Raw genomic sequence first — 24,499 nt, 5'->3', positions numbered from 1 at the left:
CTCCAGTCGTGCCCCCCACCTGGAAAAGCCCGAGTTCCAAGGCCTCCCCAGGACTTGGGGCTGCGCCTCCTGCTTCGGGTCTCTGAGCAGCGGCCCTTGCCCCCCTCTCACTGGCGTTGCTTGCTTCACCCCAGGCCCAGGGCTGCTCCAGGGTCCCCAGTGCCTCTGGAGGCCTTGGGTGGCCAGGGAGGGGAGTTGGGGGGCAGGCCACCCAGGTGACAGCGGGCAAGTCCCCCCAAGGAGTGCCCTCCATCTCAGCACCACTCAAGGCTGAGACCTAATTCCTTGACTTTGTAGAGGGCGAGGACAAAAAGAAGCCACGGGGCTTGGAAGGACTTTTTAGCTATGGTGAGGGCGGCGGGGGAGGGGGGGGCGGTTATTGGGGTGCACTTGGTGTCCACACGGGGCAAAGGGACGTTATGGCAAACCGCAGGTTGAAGCCAAGGGCAGGAGAGTTGGGGAGCAGGGGTGTGTCTGGAGGGCAGCAGGGTGTTCCGAGGACCCCCTAACAGTCCATCCCCAAGATCCAAACGGGACTGCGGGTCAGGCTTCCGACCGGCGCTGGCGGCCTGGCCTGAACCCCTCGAAGAGGAGAAAGTGACCCGGCTCCGGAGCAGGAAATGCAACTGGCCGCTGGTGTCAGTTGCAGGAAATGCAAAGGCAGCAGGAGGTCCCGATACCGATCTGAGCCCTGACAAAAGACTCCGATGACACGGCTCCGTCCCCCGGCGCCGCCCGCGGCCAGACCTTGGAGCCTCCGCAGACCCTTCCGCGCGCCCCTCGGACACCCGCGAAGCGACCTCCCGCGGCCGGGTCGGGTGGCGGGTGGCTCTCGGGCTCGGAGGCTGGAGGCTGGGAGGGGCTGCCTTTCCCAGCCCCCTCCGCGACCCTCGGCTCCGGTCCTGCCGGGGCGAGGCTCCGGGGAACATCTCCGTGCTTTCTACTGTCGATTCCTCACGGGCCCAAGTCCCCAGGGGTCACGGTCCCCCCCCGAGGGAGAGGGAGACACCCATCCGTGCCCACGCCGACCCGGCGCCACGCGAACGCCCCCAGCTCCCTAAACCCGGCCGGCAGGGTGCCGCGGCGGTGCGGGGCCAGCAAGAGGGTCCAACGGGCCGTGTCCCCCCCAAGTTCTCCCTGTGTCCGGGGCGCGGGCTTTGCCCAAGTTTGCAGGGCGATGCCCTTCCCCGAGCCCGACTCGTGGGCCGGGCGGGAGGGGCGCGTGATTGACAGGCTGAACTACAGACTCATCTCTTACCTTAGGCCGCGGGCGCTGATTGGCTGCTCGCTGACATCCTCAAACCCGGCTGCTCCGCGCTGGGCTCGCAGGGGGGCGGCTGCGGGTGGAGGTGCGCTTCTGACAAGCCCGAAAGTCATTTCCAATCTCAAGTGGACTTTGTTCCAACTATTGGGGGCGTCGCTCCCCCTCTTCATGGTCGGGGGCAAACTTCCTCCTCGGCGCCGCTTCTAATGGAGCCCCACCTGCTCGGGCTGCTCCTCGGCCTCCTGCTCGGTGGCACCAGGGTCCTCGCCGGCTACCCAATTTGGTGGTAAGACTCGCCTCTTGTCTGCCCGCGGCCCGATTTCTTCGCCGCGGCCCGGGGAGGTGGGGGGCGCCGGCTGGGGGTGGGCTCGGGCCGGGCTGGGGCTCCTTTCTCCTTGCCTCCTTGCAGCCCCCCACTCCCTACCCCCCGCCCCCCCTGGATTTTCTGCTGGTGTCGCCTTCAGAATCCAACTCCTGGCTTCTCTGATAATCACCATTTTCCCTGCTACTCGCTGCAGAGGCTGGAGTGGAGGACTTTCCCCGTCTCAGAAGGTCTCCTGATCTTACATCCTCAGCCTCCACCCATCCCAATCTGGGGACCCCCCCAATACCCCCTATTTGCTCGCAGTGGGGTTTGTGGAAATCCAACGCTGACCCTGGGGCCCAGCCACTCCTCTTCTCCATTTTGGGGTCTTCATGGGCAAAACCATCCTGTTCCGTCCTTGCCACCCACACCTCTGCCGGCGCCTCCATCAAGAGATTTCCCCACAATAACCCCCATTTGCCTTCATATTTCAGACCCCCGTGGCTTCAGGGATCCCAGGGGCAGGGGAATGGGGGGGATTTCATCGGACTCTCCCCACTCTGCTCTAGATTAATCTTGAGCCTCAGAAGTGAATGTGGTATTTGCTGATCCGGGATGCCATTGAATTCGCGTTTTATTCATTTTTTGCTTGTCCATCCTGGCAAAAGGGGGGGCTCCTTGAACATGTAGTTGTTCGGAAGGGGGTGGGTTTGTTCTCCGACCAAAACCCCAATTCTCCATGTTAAATTCGTTCCTTTTGGAAAACCGAGGACCGAGGAGAAAGGGAGCGAGGGAAAGGAGAATTCCATCCCTGAGAAATGCGGATACAAAAGACATTTTTAGTAAATAAGGCTAGGAAACCAGGCGCGGTGTTTTGGGGCGATGTGCATTGATGGGGGAGCCGACCGAGGAATAAACAGCCCTTGGGAGCCTCAATCCCAGGGAGTCCCCTTGTTTTCCAAGCGGCCTCATCGCCCCCCGGCAGGTCCCAGAGGCCAGAGGGGAAAGACACACTGAAACCAGTTCTCTAAATTACACCCGCCTCTCCTCAGTCTCCAGCCCCCTGCATTCCGGAAAACTTTAATTAAAGAATCTTCCCCTCCTGGACATAGGACAGCCTGGGCCTGGGGGTGGGAGGTGAGGGGTAAGAATTTAGGATCTGGGAAGAAGAGGAGGGGCTGTGGTCCCTGGGGGAGAGGAGAGCCACCAGGGTGTGGTGCCACCTGCGTGTCCCCCTTTCCCTGTCTTGCCACCCCTTCTCTAGCCAGGGTTCGGGGGAGCAGAGCCAGGAGATTGGGGGCGACAGCCCGAGCCTGCCTCCAGTTGCTTGGGGGGTGGCAGTGTTTATTTCTGGATGTGTGAGGGCTGGGACGGAGGCATGGCCGAGGATCTCTGTTTATAAGGTGCTGAGAGTTGTTCCCAGGACAGACACCCAAGGGGAAGTCTTTCTTCTGCCCAGCCCACCCTTCCCTGGGCACTGGGCTGGCCCCAGGCCGCCTGTGCATAAAGAAACCTGTGGGGGTGGCCCGGGCGGCCGGAGATTCCAGGCTGGGGGCCATGCCCGTTGCAGGGAAGGCCGCTGCGGAAACCGGCCTGTCTTCCCGCCCCCCTCCCGCCCCCCTGCTAAGGCCGTGCTGTTCTTCGCCTTCACAGGGACCCTGGCCGGGGAGGGCAGGAGGAGAGGGTGTGGAGCCCCTCGGGCTGCAGGGATGAGCTGGAGAGACCAGGTTCTCCTGCTCTGGGAACTGGAGGAGGCACTTCCTGGGCAGTGCCGGTGGGAGGGCTGGGGTCTGGTGAGGAATGGTGTATCGGGGAGCATCTAGATAGGAACCACCCAATAGAAAGGTGTTGGGGAAACCTGGAAAGCCATACTGGCCACATGGATTGTTTGGGGGTTGGGGGGACAGGGATGCTGCTTTGTCTGAGCAGAGACCTGTGTGTGTGTGTGTGTGTGTGTGTGTGTGTGTGTGTGTGTGTGTGTTCTAGGTCTATGACCCCTAAAGGGCGTCATCTGTACACTAGTGTGTTTCTGCGAATAGGAGTGTCTGTGCCTGCAACCGGGTGATCATGGATGTGAACTCGTGTGAGATCTGCCTGGGGGATCCACAGCCCGTGACAGGGTGTGCTGCTGTGTCTGCATACAAGTGTCAGCAAGTGGCTGATTCTATGATGTGTGTGTGCGTGTGTGTGTCAGAGAGAGAGAAAGTCTAGAAGTATCTATGCCCATGTGAAGGTCAGCACCTGTGTCTGCTTATGACACTGCATGACTGTGATCATGACTGGGCATGTGAGTGTTGTGTGCGTGTGTGTGTGCATGTGTGCACATGCCTTCACGACAGTGTAAGGGGAAAGCCCCACAGATGTCTTTGTGCATGGATATCCGTGCTCATGGCCATGGCCTGACTGTGCTTGAAAATATGGCTGTGTCTGGGGCTGCCTATGACCCTGTCTTCGAGTGCCAGTGACCACGGCTGGCCTGTGGCTACGGATATGTTTGCGCACAGACGACCTATGGGTGTGAGCGACATCCTGAGATGGGGGGCATTCATGGTCCTGGTGGGACAGTTCAGCGGGAGACAAAGGTCTAACAAGGGAGCTGCAAGGGGCACGGCTGACCTGGGATCTGGGCTGGGCAGTGTGGGGTGTGGGGTGCAGAGCCGCCCTCGCCACAAGCTTATCCTGTCTGCCTGAGGACGGTGGTCAGCAGCCTTCCCCTCTTAGGCCCACTGTCTTCGGTCTTGGAGCCGGGATAGAGGGTGAGTCACCTTCTCAGGGCTGGGACCAAGGCCAGGGCCCGGGCTGGGACAGGGACAGTAGAGTGGATGGGCCTCAGGTTCCTGTTCCCCCTCTGCCCCGAGGCTGTCAGATTCCAGGCCTTTTAGCATCTGAGCTCATTACGCCGGCCCCTGCCCACTTTGGCCCACCCAGCTCACGCACTCCCCAGGAGGGATTTACAGGGGAAACCATTTAGCTGGGATTTCTACCTGTGCCACCCCTCAGAAGGCACCCTGAATCCCCACATCCTGCGTTGCAGGCCTCAGCCCTGAGAGATGGTAGACCGGAAGGGAGAGCTATGAGGGCCTCAGACAGAGAGGCCCTGGAAGATGATGTGCTCCAGGGCCCTGCAGCCACTGGGACAGGAAGAGGTGACAGCAGCACTGGTTTCTAGAACTCTTCTTGTCAGTCGCAGTGAGCGCCAGGTGGAGGGACTTGTCTTTCTTCTCCTTCTCGGGGCGGGGGGGGGGGGGGGGAATGAACTATCTTATTAGGGCCCGGCCTAGTGCCTACTGCATTCCAGAGGCCGAGGCCCTGATTGAGGAGTTCTGTGCTAGGGGTTGGGAGGGTACCTCACTTCTGTGTGACCCACCTATCTGAGCCTGTTTCCCACCCACCCCTACCCCCCATTTCACTCAGGGATCACCAGCCTGCACTGCCCCACAGCTGGGGTTGGGGTGGAAAGTGTCCTGCAGAAGTCAAGGGCGGTGAGCTGGGAAATACGCCTGAATTCTCTTTCCACCATCCTGAGATCTATTCCCCAACTCAAGCGCTTGCCCTAAGCCCTGCCTCAGTTTCCCCATCTGTCAGGTGTCCCTCTGCCTCCCCGTCCCCCTTCCCCCACTCCCACCTCCACCCGCCTTTCAGAGGCTTGTGAACATGTTCAGTCAAACCCCGTGGGGGTCAGTGGGCTGGGCCCAGGGAGGCACCTGGAGACTGCGGGGGAGGAAGGCCCCCGGGCCAGGTGTTAACACTTGTAACAGGCAGGAATTACAGCTGGCTGGGGCTGGGGCTGGCGAGGAGCTGAGCTGGCTGGAGGCTGTTGATCTCACAGACAGACAGACAGACAGATGAGCAGATACCAGATCGAAGGGCCAGGAATGGCCAGGCTTTAAGCGGGTGGTCTCCCTTCCAGGGCAGGCCTTTCCCTGGGGGGATGTGGCAGGGAAATTAATCCAGGTCTCTTGGAAGTGAATGAACAGCCCTCCTGACCACCCCACTCCCACTGTGGGCGGAGCTTGGTGTCCAAAGGAAGTACAAGTGGTGGCTGATTTGTTTGTATTCTTCTGATGGGACCACATTTTGCTTAAAAAAACAAACAAAACAAAATAAGTCAAACGTTGTAATAATACCAGGAGCATGGTGCTGAGTTATTATGTTCGTAGAAGATCCTGCTTTAATGTGGGGAAGGCCTGGGGGAAGGGGCTGTCAGGGAAAGTTCTCCTAGAATTTCGTAGCATTTTGTCAACAGCTCTGGGGCTAAGTAAGAGGTGAGCCATGGATGGAGCCTGGTCCTGACATCACCCCGCCCCAGGGATCCTGAGGACCGTGGGGTGGGGCACCTGCCCAATGGGAAGACCTTTGTGGGAAAGGTCAGAAGAGGCAGGAGCTAGACCATGGTGCCCAGTCCTTTAGCGGGCACTCTCTCCTCCCTCCCTGCAGTTTTCCCAGTGGCAGACCCAGCCAGAGCCCCCAGCACCCACACTCTCTGGCATCTGGGCGCGTGCTCAGTCACTGGTGAAGATGGAAAGGGCCCTAGGTGGAAATCCCCAATGAATAGACTCAGCCAAGCAAGCATCTCCCATCCTGCTCTCTGCGGAGCTTAACGCTGATACACCTGAAAGGCACTTGGGCAGCTGTGGAATGGACAAGGTGATATGGGCACAGGGGGAGGGAGGTGGGAAGGGAGTTATGACCCTGGGGCTCTCTCTAGACTTTGAATAGGTCCCTTCTTGGTCTGGGCAAAAGGCAAGGAGACTGAGGTTGGGGAAGGAGAGGTGACTTTCCAAGGAGAAAGCAGCCACAGATGCTTCTGAGGAGAGCTGGGGGGAAGGAAAATCTTTCTGGCCTCAGCATGGAGTGAGCCGTCCATCGAGGGGGACCTGGTCTTCCAGTCTTTTCTACCCACGCAGCTGTGAGCCACAGAACCCTTCTAAAGCCACCACGGAAGGACAGGCATTCTCTACCCCGTGTCCCTGGTTCGGGGAGGAGGTATGCCTCCTTCAAAGGCTAAGACCATCCTGATATCCCATCGACATGTTCACGTGAGCTTGGGTGCCAGGAAGTGCTGACAGCCAGGAGTCCGAGTTCTGAGCTTCCTACCCACTGACCGAGGATGAGTCCCTCTCCTTCTCTGCACTTCAAGTCTCTGCCTCCCTCAGGGCTTCCTCGTCCTTGACCACACTGATTGGTCTCGTCTGCCTCTGTGAGTCCATAGGACCGTGACAGGGACCCAATTCGTTGCTGTGAAGCATGGAGCTCCATGTGGCCCCAGTGAGTCTGCCTCCCCCACCCCCACCCCCCATCCCAGGCCACCCATTCAGACATTTGGAGCCTGGCTTGGGAAGCCCAGCCCTTTACTTCTGCAGCCCCATCTGACCTCAATTCCAAAGCTGGCGGCTCCACCGCTGCCGGGCCAGCCTGCCTGCACCTCCAAACCTCACTTCCCCCAAATGCTCACCTTCCTCTGGAGCCTTCCCAGACTCACGTCTGGCTTTTTCATGTACTACCTAGGGCAAGGTAACCTCTCCGAGCCTCAGTTTCCCCATCTGGAAAATGAGAATAATGACTGCTTCTACCTCAGAGAATGGCTGTGAAGAGCAAATGAATGAATACATGCAAAGCTCTTGGAATAATGCCTGACATACAGGAACTACTATAAGGCCTTTAAGTCTTGGATCTAAATTTGCCTCCTCCAAGAAGCCCTCCCAGATTGGCCCTACCTGGCTCAGTTTTCTCCTTATCCTCAGAGCCAGCTTGCCCCATTATACTTCCCACTGGTGACTATGAGCCTGTGGCTCTATTATTAACTTGAGGGAGCTAGGCCAGGTTACCCTGAACCTAGCTCTTTGCCTGCCCAGGAAGGAGAAGGGAAAGAGGGCACTGGAGTCTCCCCTAACCTGCCTCCCACCGCACAGTTTTCCAGACTCTTGCAGCCATGCCATTCCAGCTGGGACCTGGAGCTGGGGGGTGGGGGGAGGCAGGCTCAGGGGGTGGGGGGAGTGGCACTGGGGCCGCCTGGAGCAGCCCGAGCAGAAGTTGCTCCTCCAGGAGCTGAGAGATGATTCAGAAGGTGATTTATAGACGGAAGGCAGAAAGCTTGGCTCCTGGCAGAGGCCTGCTGCTTAATTACATTCTTTGGGGGGGGGTGGATGTGTGAGTGGGGCGGCAGCAGGGGACCCACGGCTACACCCTCCCCCTCCAGGCCCTGTCCCTGTAACTGTCCCAACTCCAGGCAGGGTCCCTCTTCCTCCTGCTGCTGGAGAGGAATTCCCTGTTCTCAGGGAGAGACTAGGTCTAGGTCGGGAGAGAAGGAAGGCCTGAGGGTGGAGAAAAAGGGGCGAGGTCAGAGTCCTGTCTCCTGGGACTCCTCCAGGGGAGTCTGGGTGGCAGAGGGCGCTGGGACACAGGGCCACCTGGGAAAGATCACTCCTGCTCCTGGAAAGGTCAATAGCTAATGCACTTGGCAGAGGGTTTCTAGAATCTTCCGGAGGTTGGCAACCCTACACTTTCCCTCAGTGCCCTGTCAGCTGGTGCTTCTTGGTCTTTCCTTCAAGTGTGTGCTTTTCTGTTGTTCGGTCTCGGTGGGCCCCCCGGCTGGGTGCTGGGGACCCAGCTCTGTGCTAAGAGGTCCACAGTCTTTTTTTTTTTTTTTTTTTTAACATATTTGTATTGATTTCAGAGAGGAAGGGAGAGGGAGAGAGAGAGAAACATCAATGATTGCACGCCCCCTATTGGGATCAAGCACGAAACCCGGGCATATACCCCTGACCGGAATTGAACCCGGGACCCTTCAGTCCGCAGGCTGATGCTCTATCCACTGAGCCCAACCAGCTAGGGCCCAGAGTCAGTTCTTGTTGTTAGGCAGCCTGTGGTATGTGGGCACACGGCGGCCTTAGATCTAGAAGAGTGCTCCGGGCAGGGTCAGCCGAGCATCCGAGGGAGAGAAAGTTTAGTCCTCGTATTAAACTGACATTTCAAGGAGTCACCACAATTCAACTGCGAAAGCCAAAGTCCCTTCAGCGCTGTTGACAAGCAGCCCATGCTGTCCAGCTACCTGCCGTGGTGGCATCTGGATCCCTGACTCATGTGGCAAGCAGCCTGACATCTCTCGACTGCCTCTTGGTTCCCAGGCGGCCTCGGCTGCAGCTTTGAAACCCTAAGACTCCGCCTCTAGTTCTTGAGGCTAGAAAGGTGTGTGGGGGGCAGGGGGTGGGAAGCCCAGGCCCATGGCGTCTATTTATCTGTTTGCAGATTGGCATGTACAGCCGGGGGGAGTTGGCAGGGGTCAGGATGGGGACACTAGACAGCGCTCCGGTTCCCCCTGAGGCGGGCCTTCTCAAAATGGCCTCGTTGTGTGTGTGGAGTGAATTCCAGAAATGTCAGGCACACCCATACATCTCGGGGAAGGATAGAGCTGGGAACGGATGCTCGGAGACGAGAGGGGGTGTTGTGGGGTGTGAGGGGACCTGAGCCCTAGCTCTGCCACTAGTTCCGGGGTAACCTTAGGCAGTCAATAACTAGGCCTGCTCTGGGCCTCGCTAACGAGGGGAGCTGGACATGTCGTTGGCCTTGGGCTTCCAGCTCTGAGATCTCAATCCTGGATTCTGGCTGCCCAGCTTATTAGGGTCACCTGTGCCTGGTGGTGGTGGTGGTGGTGGTGGCAGGGCGGGGGGGTCACTGAGAGCTGCCTCAGGGCAAGGTGGGAGTGCTAAACCTTTACACTCAAACAGCCAAGAGATCATGGACGAGTCTCTACCTTCCCCAGGCCTCTATTTTCTCATCTGCAAAATGGGCGATGAATAGTACCAACCATTTGCCTTGCCTACTAGCGGGGCTGCTAAGAGCTCCAGGAGGAATATTCCTGATGAAAGCCCTCGGAGAAGCTGCACGTTCTTCCTAGAGAAGGTCGCAGCATCGCTGGTCCCCCCGGCAGAGAGGAGCAAGAGCCAGCCCCTGGCCAGGGGGTGCTCAGAGCAGACCCGTCAGGACTCTCCGGAGGAGATTTCCAGGAAAGGACGGAAAGGGGCACAGACAGGGGAGTTCTCAGCTCCTTCCTGTGGGGGCCCTGGGGCACAGTGGGTAGTGCCCAGGGGAGGGAGCAGAGGTCTGAGGCCAAGTGGGCAACAGGGCAGCCCAGGTTCACCGCTCAGGCCACGGGGCTTGGGAGCCCTCCCGACCTCACACAGAGATCACAGGCCTGAGCGGGATTTCTAAGCAGGACACACGGTGGGAGATGTGGGTGGAGGTGACGAGGGCTGAGGGAAAAGGGCCAGAGCCAGAAGGGCTCTTCCGAGGTCTGTGGTCATCAGGAAACCCTAGTCACCTGGATTAGGACTCAAACTGGGAGACCCTTCACCTGAGCTAGGCTGGAAAACAGGGAGGACTGTGTGTGTGTGTGTGTGTGTGTGTGTGTGTGTGTGTGTGTGTGTGTGTGTTAGGGGTAGAGAGGGGGACGTGAGCAACAGGACCCAGCACCCAGGTCTGAGGGGCCCTCTGTGAAGCCTGCCCCTGGGCACAGAGTCCCACTGACCTGCCAGAGCAGCTGGGCCCGCGAGGAAAACCCATCTCCTGGCAGCCCTTTAGGAATGCAGCTAGGAGCCGTGGCCATGCACAAACCAGCGTCCTGCCCACTTATCTTCCTAACCTGGCTTTCTCAGCGTGTCTCCGCCCTGCTCTATAACCTCCCATGGCGCCCTAGCCGGTTTTGCTCAGTGGATAGAGCGTCAGCCTGTGGACTGAAGGGTCCTGGGTTCGATTCTGGTCAAGGGCACATGCCCAGGTTGCAGGCCTGATCTCCAGTGGGGGGCATGCAGGAGGCAGCCAACCAAAAATTCTCTGTCATCACTGATGTTTCTATCTCTCTCTGCCTCCCCTTTCCTCTCTATAATCAATAAAAATATGTTTAAATAAATAAATAAAAACTCCCATGCCTCCCCACTTCTTGTCAGGCACCAAGGTTCCCTAGGACTGGCCTCTACCCACCTGTCAGTGGTATGTTTCATGACCCCGATAAGTCCCCCCACATCACTCTGTGCCTGTTCATTGAAATACTTCGACACCCCTTCTCCCCTCCCCACACTCAGCTACTGAAATTCTGTTTTGTCTTCAAGACCCAGATCAAAACCCTCCACCTAGATTTCTGAGCCACTGCCCTCTCAGGGAAGATGTCACCCTCGCTCCTCTCCTCCCCCCAGGGGACAGACCTGCCATATATTCCCACTGCCTTCGACCAGGGGCTTTGCGTGTCTTGCTTTCCTCTGCTAGACTACTAGCTGCCCCCCACCAAGGGAGACCCTGAGCTCTAGTCACGGGGGTGCCCCTTTCCCGGTGTCCAGCACACAGTAGGGCTCGGTAAGCAAGAACACCACCCTGTGCTGAGTGTCAAACCCCCTGAAGAGGCGCATGGACAAAAGTGGTTTCTGAGAGTGTCAGATGCACATGTGAATCATGCCACTGTCATGAACAGACTGAATGAGCAGAATGAATAAACCCCCTCCCCAGGCGTGACCCGAGGCTCAGCACATTGCTTCTGCTGACTTAGAAAGGCGGCTGAAGCTGGTGCCGGCTGCTCAGCTCAGGCCCATGTGGCTCAGGCCATGCGTGGCTAACAGCCGGAGCTGTGGAGGGGCCTCAGAAGGCTGAGTCTCCTTAGTCTCGGTTTCTCTGTCCCAGCTCTATTTGCAAATGTACCCTATCTGTCCCCCAGGGTCACCAGCTCACACTATACTCAGGTGTCTGTCCACGTCTTTAGTGTAACAATCCCACTTGGCAGGACTTGTTTCTCCACCCAGGAACAGGTCAGTATGTTTGTAGACGGTGGCAATGGGCTGGTCCCTATTCACACATCATAATCCAGAACCAAATTCTGCCCATTTCACAGGTGGGGACTCGGGTCCTGCAGCCTGCTCTCTGAACCCATGTCCTGCTGGGCCCAAAGCTTGTTCCTTCTGCCACCATTCAGGCTCAGAAGTGGACTTCTTCTTTGGAGCAAGAATTTACTTGTTCTGTCTCGTTTCTCAAAGGATGGCTTTGTGGCGTGATTACATTTGACCTTCAACTTGAGAGCTGCTGCCTTGGGGTTATTGACACGATTGCTGAACCTCTGAGAGGGCTCTTATTGGGGACCATGTATAAGTCACTGGCCAACTACCCACCTGTCCTCAAGCTGGGATTGTACGAAGCAGGCCGTAGTGGCCCAGTGACCGTTTTGTTGCAGGGGAGAGTGGTGGCTTTGGGCCAATCACTGCTTCCTGGGCCTCCGTTTCCTCACCTGTGAAACAGGAGGGAGGGAGAGCAAATGACCCCTCGTGTTCCTTCCAGCTATAGGCTTTGTCATTCTACGAGTCCTTTTTGCTCCTTGGCATCTGGTCGGTGTCATGCACATACGAGAAAACAATTGCAAGAAAGAGGATTCTGCCCAAGCCAATTCTTGTGTTAGTATCTCTGACAGAGCTGAGTTTTTACTTGACCTTTACAAGTTAATGTTTAGCTTTATTTCTCCCCGGGAACTAGCATGGCTTCTCCTTTCAGATAAAGTTTCCTGGCTCTTGGGAAACCCGGAGTCAAGCTTGAAGCTCAACCTTTGCACCTGTATTGACCTTGACCTGGCATATTTGTCTTCTCCTTCACCTTGATCCTGGTTTTTATTTCATTTTATTGTTATTTAATTCCATGTGTTTTGAGGGCAGGTGCTATCTTGCTGGGTTCTCTGTGCCTGGCAAGTACCTAGTAGATGCTCAATAAATATTTGTTGTCTTTACCTTCTTTCCTTAGCAGGTTGAGTGCCTTCTACATTAGCAACACGGCTTTGTAGTCTGTTGTCAACTCTTAACTTCAAGTTTCTATTTGTTAAGCTGGGTCCTTGTCTTACTCCTCCTTGGCCTCAGAGGATCTTTCTTTGAGTTTGGTGGGTTTTGTCATTTTTTTTAAATGAATGGTTCAATCAGAAGAGCATTCAGCCGGGAGCTCTGACTGTGTTGTCCACGCTCCTTAGCATGGCCATGGCCCAGAGGCCCTGCTGGACCTAGCCCCTTCCTAACTCTCCATCATCTCCCACCCTCACATCCCCACCTCCACCCCGTGACCTGCTTTCACTTGTCTGGATAGAAGCATGGGCTTCAGGGTGCATCAGTCCTGGGCTCTAGATGGTTCTGCCTTTAATATCTGGGTGAGCTGAACCTCCCTGAGCCCCAGTTTTCTCTCTGTAAAATGAGGGCCACTGTGAGATTTAGCTCAGGGTCTGGTGCCCACACACTTTGCCATTGTTAATCTCGTTTTACTGTTTGTGTTGTTTGTATAGTAGCTCCCACCTCCAGACCTTTGCATTTGCCCCTGCCTTCTCTTGGAACGACCTCTGTGAACTCCCATTCATTCTTCAAAGGACAGTTCAGACTCCATTTCCTCTGGGCAGCTTTCCCTCAGCACGTGGCCAAGCTCGGCCCCCTACTCGGTCTATCTGCGTTATTGACTAAACTGTGAGCCCCCTGTGGGCAGGACCAGGTTTCCATTATCTTTGTACCCACATCACCCAGCAAAGCACGGGGCACACAGTAGGTCCTCTGAGGTGGGTGGTGGGATGAGGGTCCTCTGTCATCTGCCAATAACAGGCTCAGTCTTCCAATTCCAGCTGGATTCCCATTGCCGCAATGAGGGCCTCCCAGGAAGACCTACTGGCTCTTGTCACTAGTTTCCTCTTCATGGGCATCTGTCTTATCTCCCCAACTAGAGTATCAGTCCGTTGAGGGCAGGATTCTGCTTTGTATGTCTTTGTATCCCCAGTGAGCCTGAATATTGCAGGAGCACAGTTGGTAATTCTGCCGGTTGTTGGCCAATGAACCTGGCTTCTGTCCAAGCTAGCTCATGTCCAGGCTCAGCTGGTCCCGGCTCCCTGGGAGCATTTTCCTTTCCCTCATTCTGTGATTCCCCAGAGGGTCCAGACTTGAGCTTCTAGCCTCTGTGCTGGGAGGCAGCCTGGTGTTCCGGAAAGTGGGTAGGCTCTGGGCCTAAACCGGCCTTGGTATAAAACTCAATGTGCTACTTTATAGCGATGGAACTTTGGGTAGTTTCTTTAATATATCAATTTGTTCATCTGTAAAATGGGGGTAAAAATCCTAATCTCAGGGCAGTTGAAATGTGAGGTTGAAATGAAATAAGAAACAGGAACTGAGTTAAAGGTGTGTAAGCACTGAATGAATTAAGAATTCTGTACAAAACTAGCCTTAATAAATTTAAGAAGATTAAAAAAAAAAAAGAATTCTGTGGGTCAGCCCGAGACAGTTTGGCTCAGTGGTAGAGCATTGGCCTGGGGACTGAAGGGTCCCAGGTTCAATTCTGGTTAAGGGCACGTGCCCGGGTTGTAGAATCAATCCCCAATAGGGGTGTGCAGGAGGCAGCCAATCAATGATTCTCTTGCATCATTGATGTTTCTATCTCTCCCTTCCTTTCTGAAATCAATAAAAATATGTTAAAAAAAAAAGAATTCTGTAGGTCATTCCAATGTAGCAAGGGTTCTAAAAACATTCTATCCCAGGCTAGTTTTCTGTGGAACAAAAAGACCTGGATCCCTTCCCAAACAGAAAAGGCCACACTCAGGGAAAGCATGCCCTTTATCTTGGGTTGTCCTGACTAACTAACCTGGGTGAAGAAAGAAGTGAGTGATGGGTGTGTGGTGGAATTCTGTGACTCAGTGGGCCCCAGAGAATGTGGACTCTGGCCGGACCTTGTGTCCTGGTGTCCTGGTGTCATGTCACGAGGACTCTAGTTCTAGGAAGGGAAGGCTGCAGCATTCCCTCGTACCTGTTCCCCATGGTTGCAGTTACCCATGGGCAATCGCAGTCTAAAAATACCAAATGGCGAACTTCAGAAATAAATAATTCAAAAGATTTTGGGTATATTGATATTTTGAGAAAAAGACTAATTTACTGTTACGTATTGTTATCTCTTACTGTGCCCAACTTATAAATTAAATTTTATCATAGATATGTGTGTATAGGGAAAAGCATAGCATGTATAGGTTTTGGTATTCTCGGCAGTTTCAGGCATCCAGTGGGGGTCTTGGCAAGTGTCCCTGGGGAATAAGGGGGGACTGCTATAGATCAAATGTGGTATCTGTGAGAGTTTTTACTGGGGTTCCAAGGACTGGTCTGTGTGGGCTTACTATGGTCCTGTAATGGCTTAGACACTGGCCATAACAGCCTCGTGAAGCACAGTAAGGTTGACTGAGGAAATTCCCCCGCCTTCAGCTTCCAGTCCCTCATATTGTCTGCCTAAGAGCCAGAGGGCATCACTGGCCATTTGGTGACAGCAAACTTAGCTAACGAGCTCCAGACCCAGACGGGTCTCCCCTGCCCCACCTCTCCACTTTCTCCACCTCTTCCCTTTCTGCTCCTCAAATGCACGCTCGTGGCCCGTGAACGCCCTGCCTACTATCCAGAAAGAATGCCACTTTTTTCTAGGAGGGCCCGTCCCACTAGAACCAGGGCAAGTTTCCCTCCCGGCCCAGCACCTGCCCTTGGTTCCCATGGGCCACCCTGCCTGAGCCACTTCAGGGCAGACCAGAAGGTGAATCCTTACCTTAAAGTTTATCCCAACCCTGGACTCCTTCCCTCTGGGAGAAAGGCGCTCAGCTCCTCAGCCCACATCAGAAAGCAGACGTGGCAGCCGTCTCCTGCTGGGTCTCTGTCTTCAGGTCTGGGCCCTGCTCATCCTCCCTTCCTGCCCCTGGGCAAAACTCCACTTCCTTGGGCCTCCACTATACATAGTTTCCCCTGTGGAAAAACTCTTTCCCATCACCTCTCCACCTGCCCATGACCTTCCCAGGATTTTTCTAAACCCAGCTCAGAGCTGCCACATTCCTGGGAATCCTCCAGCCTAATTTACTTTCTCTCTCTCTCTCTCTTCCTCCTTCCTTCCCTCCCTCCACTTTTGGGGCCTCCACCTTTGGGGCCAGGGCAGGCCACCACGTGTGCTTCTGACACCAAACCCACGTAATCCTGCTGAGAAGAGCTTCCAGGGTCAAATAAGTTTGAGCAGTGCCACCTGCTACTTCCAGCCTCTTGGTGTTAATGGTGCTCATTAGCATATTAGCATCTCATTAGCATATTAGTAACACAGAGAGGCCAGGGATGACCCTTGTTTCCTTTCTTTCATTTATGACCCTTGTTTTCGTTGGCTTAATCTGTTTTCCAAAAGTATTGAACCTCTCAGAGCTGAGTCTCCCTCCCACCTTAAGTAACAGCTATTACCCACTTGGGAAATGTAATCTAGAAGATTCACCTGCCCCTCTCCTATGTCAGTTTATCCTTGTTGTCTTACTCTTCTCCGCAACCTGGCTGTGATCCCACTAACTTTTAAGTCATCCTGTGTGAACCAGTTCAGCCCACAGCACCCATTCCAGGGGGGGGGGGTTGAGTAGAATGCATGCATGCACGAATGAACGAGCAAGCGAACGAACGAACGAGCGAATAGAGCAATCAGCCAACAAGTCAGTCATCCAGCTGCATCTCCTCTCCTGTGAGGCAGTTCGCTGGTCTTTGTGCCCTGGGGACTCGGTCTATCTGGCCAGGGTCAGACCCTCTCCACAGTATTTCCACAAAGCCTACCCCCTCACCTCTGCTAGAATGAATCACTCTTCCTCGGGAGGCCTCCTGTAATTTTCTTTTGGGGCATCTGTCTCCCTGTGAGACGGGAGCCCCTGCGGGGCAGGCACCACGTCACACTCCCCTCTCTGTGCTCCCACATCGGAGCGCGGTCCCCAGCTGCTGAATGATGGATGGCTCCCCTGACTCCTTGCAGAGGCCCGGCAGAGCACTGTGGTTACGCCCGCAGGCTCTGGAGCCAGACTGGATGTGTCTAACTACCAGGGTGACCTGGGGCAAACGACTTAATCTCTGCACTTCAGTTTCCCTGTCCGAAGGGGGGTGGCGATAGCAGCATCTCCCTCACAGAGTTGTTGGGAGGGTTAAATGAGTTAATGTGTGTAAAGCACGTGAAACAGTGCCTGGCACTGAGCATGGCATTGGCCGGGGTTAGCACTTACAACAATAGCAACCACCACTGCTGATTGTGGTAAGAGCTTTGCCTCCATCATTCCAGGACTCCTCCCTCCAGCCTCTTTGAAGCAGGTGATGCTTACATGTTTCCAGTGAGGAAGCTGAGGCCCCCCAAAGGGACACCGTAGGCAGCTGGTGCAGCACTGGGCCAGGACTCAGGTCAGCAGGTGGGGCACCTGGCCCGTGAGCACTGATGGTGTTGCTTTCCCCTCGGGGGCTGGGTAGCTCCTCTGCTTCTGTTCCCCTGTAATTACCCCACTGAGAACCAATCCAGGTTTTGTGTGTTTAATCCTCTATCCTTCCCCAAAGATGGAAATCCATGTTGCCGCGTGGCTGGTTCTTATGTGCGTGTGTACATGCGAGAGAGTGGTGGCAGGTGAGAATGATTTGAGAGGCCTGAGGTTGCCAGAACCTTCACGGCAGACCCGATAAGATAGACACTGAGGCGGGACTCCCCCTGAGATACCTGGTGGGAGAGCCCCCCGGGAACCCACGGTGCTGCAGACCGGGCCAAGAAACCCTGGCCTTCAGCTTGCCATCGCCGCCCCAGCACCTTGCCCAGGGCCCTGTGTGTGCCCAGGGAGTGCTTGAGGCAGGACACCTGTGGTCGCTTTTACCCAGGCCAGTTATCCCGGTGAAAGGCGGGAACCACAGGTTAGGGATGGGCTGGGGGGCCTCGGGATCGGGGGCCATCCCTGGCTCCTGAGGTGAGCATGCTGGAATCCCTTCCCTGGGGGGCCAGCCGGCCTTCTCGGACCCCATAGACTGACCCCATTCTTCTCCTCTGTCCACATGGGCCGGGCTGTATTCCAGCACCATCCCCGGTCTGGGCGCACAGCAGAGGTGTGGGGAAGAGGGGATGATGTGGTGAACGCAGGAGGCTGTTTTTCTTGGAGCAGAGAAAGTTGGGGGACTGCATTCTGTGCAGGGGAGCAGCTACTCCCTCAGCACCTGAGGACAGACAGAGTCCACGCGGTGGCTCAGCGGCACAGAGCAGGTGGCGAGGTACGCTTTCCCGCCAGGTGTCACAAGGCAGAGGCAGGAGTGGAAGCGGCCGGGGCAGCTGGCAGAGGGAGTGAGCGAAGGGGCTGGGGCCTCTCCAGCCGGAAGGGGGGGGGGGTGCTCCCAGGAATGTATCGGCTGCCCTAGCATCAAAGGCTTGACCAGTGTGAGAATCTGGGAAGGTGTTGCATTTTAGACTCGTATCCTCCCCACGGTCCGGTCCGGTCCGGTCCGGAATGTTCTGTGAACAAAGGAGGATCGGGATTCCAGAAGGACTTGGCAGAGCCCTTCCTCACAGCCGACTGAGGTCTCTGGCTCCTCAGCCCCACGGGATCCCAACTGAACTCCCGAACTGGGGCCCGACGAGCCAGTGTTCCTGCCAGCTCGGACAGGCTCCTTTCCAGGGGGACCAGCCCTGCGGAGGGAGGACCTGGGCATCTTACAGGCCAACGGTCGTCCCCACTTCACTGCATGTGGGATTCAAACTCCTCAGCTGGGCCCTCGGGCCCCGCCTCCTTCCCCCTTTGCTCCTTGCACTTTGGTGTTTTGGGTCACGCCAGCAACCACCCTTCCTCTTCCTTTTCTCTCAGGGCACAAACCCACCACTGAGGGCTTCTGGGCTATCTGTCCCCCATCCCACTATGTCCTCCTCCCCTTGGTCTCCCTGTTGCCACCAGGACGGTTTGTGAGCTGGCTGGCCTCCTTGCTCTTGCCTTCTGTCCCTGTGCACGTGGCCTGCCCATTAGATTGTACCCTCCACCAGGTGCCCATTGAGGGCAGGGCATCCAGGGGGTGGGGGGTAGGGAGGTGGGTGCTGAATAAATGCATTCTGCTGGAATGCACTGACAGAGAGCAAAATAACAGCAGTAGGGATTTGAGTCGGACAGATGGGGAGCAGAGGCCCACCCCCACCCCCACTTCCTGGCTGGTGGTCCTCTGTCTGAGCCTCAGTTTCCTCACTGGTAATGAGGATTAGCCAAGATGCTCTTTGGGGAAACGCTGTGCAAACTGGAAGGTGCTAGAACGTGTGTCATTTGCCCCGACCTCTCTTGGGAAATCGATGCCCACATTTGTTAGCGTCTGTTGGGTTTGGCTTCTTGGAAGAGGTCCTGAAACCACATGTCCCGCCTCACACACAAATCCCTCCTCGAGTGTGGCTCTGGCCTCGTCTGACATGCAGTGAAACAAACCTCAGGGGGGAGAAGGTCCATGACGACATTCAAAAGAAAAAGATCAATAGGCAAGGCCCTCGGGTTGGAGTTTACAGGACTGTAAATCCAGACAGCAGCCTGAGGAGCAGGACAGACCTGAGTCCTTCCTTCCCCTCCTCCTTCAGCCCTTCGTCAACATGCTCCTTAGAGACCTTGTCCTAATAAATGCCTCCCCTTATGGCTTTATTAGCCATGTCAGCACCTCCGTTTCCTAGCTGTGTGACCCCAGACAAGTTCCTTAGCCTCTCTGAGCCCATGTCATCACCTGTCAAACGTGGATAATAATAATAATAACCTCATAGGGTTCTTTGGCAAATGAGAAGATATATTCTGTGTAAGGGCTCTCCATGGCTCTAGCACTAGTCGGGGCTCAGTAAAGGTTCGCTATTATTATTACTAAAGATAACCATCCCGAGTGCCTCACCACCTTACCTATAGCAGAGTTCAGAAATGACTTCCTCATAACCTTATTAACCACCCTCTACCCAAATAAACTGTATTCTTCACCACCGGGTATGCACCTCTAAAAGCATCCCCTTTACTCCATTTACAGCTCTCAGGCCCATGACCTCACCTCCCCAGAGCCTCGTGGGCCCCGCCTCCTGCCTGCGGGGACGCTGGCCTTCTTTCAGGCCAGGTGATTCCTGAGGGAACCGTAACGGCGCTCATCTGCCCCCTCCTATGGAACACACGTCCTTTTTGTAGAGAAATTGACATTCTTTTTACTTTAAATGTTTGCTATTTGTGTGTGGGTACGTGATGATTTTCTCTTTTCTGTCCAATGTGTCTCCCCCCGGCCCCAGAAGAAATTCCTTTCTGCTTTTATAATGGACGTGACTACAGCACAGGATTGAAAATGCAGGCCTTCCCTGTGGCTCTGCGCTCTCCCCGGACCAGCCGGGTCTGGTGGGATGACAGGGTGCTGGGCACAGTGAGGGGCGGGGAGGGAGCAGGCAGTGAGGACAGACCAAGAGGAGGTGAGTGGACAGGAGTGTTTGTTGGCGGCCTGCGTCTCTGCAGAGAGAACCTCCACTTACTCCCAAACATGTTTGCGGGGCTACGAAAAGTGAGCTGGCCCCCAGGAAGACGGGGAAATAAGGGCAGAAACCCAGGGGGTGCACGGGAGGGTTGAGGGCTGGGGCTGGGGGTCACCAGATAAAGCATTGGGTTGTAGGAGGAAATGATTTCTTTTGAAATAGACTTTTTGTCTTGCCTTTTCCAATGCATGTTAGCGTGTGTTTTGTAATCACAGGAAACATGAGTGCGCGGCTGACGGGCATGCGATTTAGACCTAAGCTGTGCAATGGAGGGGCCGGGACACTTGAGTGGGCCAGAATGCTTGCTTCACTCCGTTGCTGTAGAGATGGAGACTTGCTGAGGGGCCAGGAGAGAGGATGAGGGGATGGACAAAACCTGGGTTGGAAAGGATGGACTGATACTGAGAGCTAGAGGAGGTGCCCCCCCCGCCCCCGCGCGCAACCTGAGGAGGCCCCCTGTCTCCCCGCCTCCCCACCCTCACCCCCACCCCCCTACCCCCGCGTGTGACCTTGGACAGGTTCTGAGCTTTGTCTGGGACCTAGGACAGTGCTTCCCCACCTCGCCTCCTCTTAAACCGGGGCAAGAAGAACATCCCAGACAGGAGGGAGCACGCAGACCAATTAAATCTGTTTCTCTGGGGCTGGGGCCCAGGCACCCGTAGTTTCAAGTCCCCCCACGCGCCATCTGTCGCGCAGCCAGGGCGGAGAACCAGTGGCCTGGCCCTTTGAGTGCCGGAACATTTAATGAGGTCCTGCGTGGACCCGGAAAACAGCCCCTAATAGGTACCGAGAAAATGCTTGCAAAACCCAGGCGCCCGTGGTAATGAGCCCTTGAGAAGAAAGGACCGAGGGAGCGAGGCGGCGGCCCGCCGAGGCGGCCCGGCAGCAGGCAGGACTCGGGCTGACGGATTTGGAGGGGCGCAAAGGAAGGTGTCGAGGCTCGCTTGGGCTGCCTCGCCCGCGGATGGGGAGGGGGCGGGAGAGGCAGCCACGGCTTTGAACTTGCGGGGAGCCTCCCTAAGCCGAGCGGGGGAAGTCCAGGTGCCGGGCAGGGCTGCGCTCACCTGCGCGTGCTCCCGGGAATGCGGGGAAATACCCACCTGGGAAGGGAGGCGGCGGCGGCGGCGGCGCGCGTCGCCCTGAGCGCCCTGCGGTGGCCGCGTCTCCCTGGCCCGCGGCCCCGCCCCGCCCCGCGCCGCGCTGCGCACCGTTCTGTTCAAGAAGACCCCACGAGTTCTTATTGTTCCTTCAAAGTCAATCAGAAAAACAACAACAAAAAATATAGCACGACTATATATACAGGATACATTTCTCCTGGCTCAACTGCGTTAGCATTTTGCCACATTCATTCCTCCACTCTCCCCTCCGGTCCCCTCCACACACACACACACACACACACACACACACACACACACACACTTTGTTTGTTTTGCCGAGTCATTACAAAGTTAAGTTATACCCATCATGGCTCTTTGCCCCGCATTTCCAAAATCTAAGGATGACCCCCCCCCCGCCCCCTCCCTCACGCCCATGACCACATTCCATGATCACACTTAAAAAAATGAATGATTCCTAGTGTTTGCGATGTCTCCGGGTACCCTCAAAATGCTTTGGTGGCTAGGATTCTCAAACTAGTCCCAATTTTTTTTTTATTGTTAATGTCTCTTAAGTTTATTTTCATCTAAAACACGCCTCCCCTACCCAACACACACACACCTTAAGGAAAATGACTCTGGCTTTTTGGAGAGTCCAGCCTGTAGCTTGTGGACTGTCCACATTCTGAATCTGTCTGGTTGTTCCTCTGTCCCTCAGTTTCCCTGACCCCCTGAAAGTTACTGGGGGGAGACTCGGGTTATTCATCTTTGGCGGAGAATTTCCTAGGCCCCTGGGAACTCCGCCTAGCATCGTCTTATGTTGTGAAACTGTCCCGCTGCGGAGGTCGTTCCTGATCCAGTTTCCCGGGCGCCTCTCCGGAGTCTGATTCAGCCGGGCTGCCTTTGGAGCCCGGGTGTCTGTATTTTTCCAAACCACCCCAAGTGGTCTGAGGGCCTTGATGCCACAGCCTGCACCCCTGACCCCTGACCCCAGCAGCAGCTGGTAAAGGCGTGTCCTTGGCCCTCCAGAAGGCATGGTGTAAGGAAGTGGGTGGGACAGTCGAGGAAGGGGAAGTCCCGGAGTGCCCAGACCTCCCCAGGGTGGGTGGTCAGTGCTGTCTGGCTGAGGCAGGATGGGCCGGGGGGCATCTGGGCCCCAGTAGGGGAGGAGGATGGGTTACCTGGGGCAAGACCAGGAGGGCCCCTGTGCATCTCTGTGCTCCCAGCGCCCAGCACAGGCCTGGCCGCGTGTAAATGTCTGGTGGGTGAAGACACTCACCAGGCTCTGGCTTCTCAGAGAGGGAACTCCCAGCAGAGCGGCCCTGCTTTCCACGCGCCCTCCTGGGCGTCTTCCTACGAGTCAAACAAAGCATTTCCAGCCGGTGGAACCGGCCGCTGTTCTAAGGCCCAGCGAACCAGGAGGCCATCGCTGCCCTTAGCCTGTGGGCCCCCCCGGGGCGGGGTGTAGGAGAATGGCTGCGGTAACAGGCAGAGCTGCTCAGTGACAAGAGGAGCAGGAATGCTGTGCCGGTCGGTGGACCAGGCACTCTGCTCGGCACAGGAAAATGAGTGAGAGCATCCCTTCTCTCAAAAACATTCACGTGTAGCTGACGAACAGAGCGTAGACGGACAATTCAGTTGAATGTGTCTAAGGTTCCTGCCGCGGCACGTGCAAGAGCTGGGAAACGCTGTTTAAACAGGACACAATGAGGGCATTTTAAAATCGGGCCTTGGTGGATGAATAGGAGTCCAAAGTGCACTAGAGCGCTGGGCAGGCTGCGTCTTATCTTTTACCAGAACGGGGCTGAAGGGTCAAGTCGTGTAGGAACCCCACAAATCCTGGCCTGCGGACCGGCAGGCTGGGTTTCTCAGAACCAGCACCCGAGCCCTGGAAGGACCTCGTTTCCTCATCCGTCAAATGGGAGGCTAACCCCTGCCTCTGAGCTCAGGGCGGGGAGGGGAGAAGTGTTCTAAGGCTGAAACGAGCTACAGGTGCACACGTGGCTTAGGGAACGTTTAAATTAGAATATGATTGGGGGAGTGGGAAGCAGAGAAACAGAAGACAGAGCTCCAGGGTAAAAGATGTGCGTCCTGAACTCAACGTCCAGGCCCAGCTCAAATGTCACCTCATAGACGTCTTCCTGGCTGTTCGCTCCCTCTCCCCCTCAGCACCCCCATCCCCCGGGTTTCCACCCCAAACAGGATTTCTCACACCCTGCCCCTGACAGCGGTCACCGGCAGAACGCCTCTCCTGCATGAGGGCGGGGCCGGGGGGGGGGGGGGCCTAGCCTCACACACACACACGGGGCGTGCAATTCACGTGCACTGAATGGAGCTCAGCCTCAGACACGAGGCTCCGAGAAGGACTTGCACGTGTAAGGGAGACGGCGTTCTGGCTGGGGGGTCAGAGGTCTCGCTGTACTCCCCGCGCTGCCTCCAACCGGTGCAGGAGCCCTGGGCACAGCTCAGGGTTGCTCTGGGCTTCAGTTTGCCTGAGGCGCTGGACTGGATGATGCCCAAGTTTCCACCCAACGGATGATCTATAGCCTGACGCTGCGATAGAATGGGCAATGCGTGTGGCGGTTTACAGAAGGCTCTACAGCCTCTCCAAGGCACTCTTACCCCCCCCCCCCCCCCCCCCACACACACACCTAGAGACCTGCAGAAGCTTCTCAGGCAGAGCCGTTCCTGCACAGGCCTTTGAGCCTCTGCCTTGTACCCAAGCAGCACTCCGGCACACCTGGCCCCACCCTGGTGTCTAGACGCTCGGTGTCCCTCAGGTGGCAAGGCTGGACCCATTTGGAGGGAATTTTGATGGAGTCGCCGGGAACAGATGGCCAGGAGCGATGTCACCCCAGGCCAGTCACTGACCGCCTGCCTTTGGGCCTCAGTTGCCTCATCTGTGAAACAGCATATCAACCCTTGACGAGGTCACCTGTCAGTCAGCACGTGGCCAGGGCAGGACTTTTCTGAGCTCACCTGTGACCTCTCAACTGCTTGGCAAAGCAAGTGCACCTGGAGCGGTCTCCACCTGCCCCACCTGTCCACCTCTGTCCGCCTCTGTCCACCTGTCCACCCGTGGGCTCGGAGCCTCGCAGGAGACCCTCCGGAGGTCTCAGGAGTGAGGTCCCAGGGGCCCAGTCTTCCTAGCCCCCCTTTACTTCTCTCTGACACCCCCTGGGCTCAGGCCCTTCTGTGCCCCCCGGTGAGTCTCCCTGGGCCAGTACCCGCTGAAGGAAGAGAACCACAGCTCACTGTGTCCTGTCCCCACAGGCGGGAGCGCAGAGCCCCCTCCCTCCCTCCCTCCTTCTCCGCCCCTTCTCTCAGCCCCCCCATCCCACCCCTTCCTTCCTCCCAGTTCTCATCCTCCCTTCCTCCTCCCCAGGTCTGACCAGCCTGCTCTGCGCCCCGCCTCCCAATTTGGCTGAAGGGGACAACCCTTCTCTCCCGCCCCCTCCCCTGCTCCACTCTGATCAACTCCACTTTCCTATGAAATTGAGAGCGAAAAAAACCCCTCGTGCTCACAACACAACAAAAACA

At 56.4% G+C, this 24,499-nt stretch overlaps 1 protein-coding gene across 1 annotated transcript in view; it reads left to right on the top strand.

The window, feature by feature from the left end:
• Positions 1 to 1,470: 1,470 nt before the first annotated feature.
• The window catches only part of WNT3 (Wnt family member 3), a gene marked incomplete at its 5' end in the record, with an annotated part of 40,837 nt that continues 17,808 nt past the window's right edge, over positions 1,471 to 24,499 (top strand). The window contains 1 exon segment of the mRNA XM_079797989.1: positions 1,471 to 1,550. Within this exon segment, the coding sequence (XP_079654115.1) occupies positions 1,471 to 1,550 (80 nt within the window).

This window comes from Cnephaeus nilssonii, assembly GCF_951640355.1.
Source record: "Cnephaeus nilssonii genome assembly, chromosome: 19".
In the NCBI taxonomy this organism is placed as follows: Eukaryota; Metazoa; Chordata; class Mammalia; order Chiroptera; family Vespertilionidae; genus Cnephaeus; species Cnephaeus nilssonii.
This window is presented reverse-complemented; position numbering and strand designations above follow the sequence as displayed.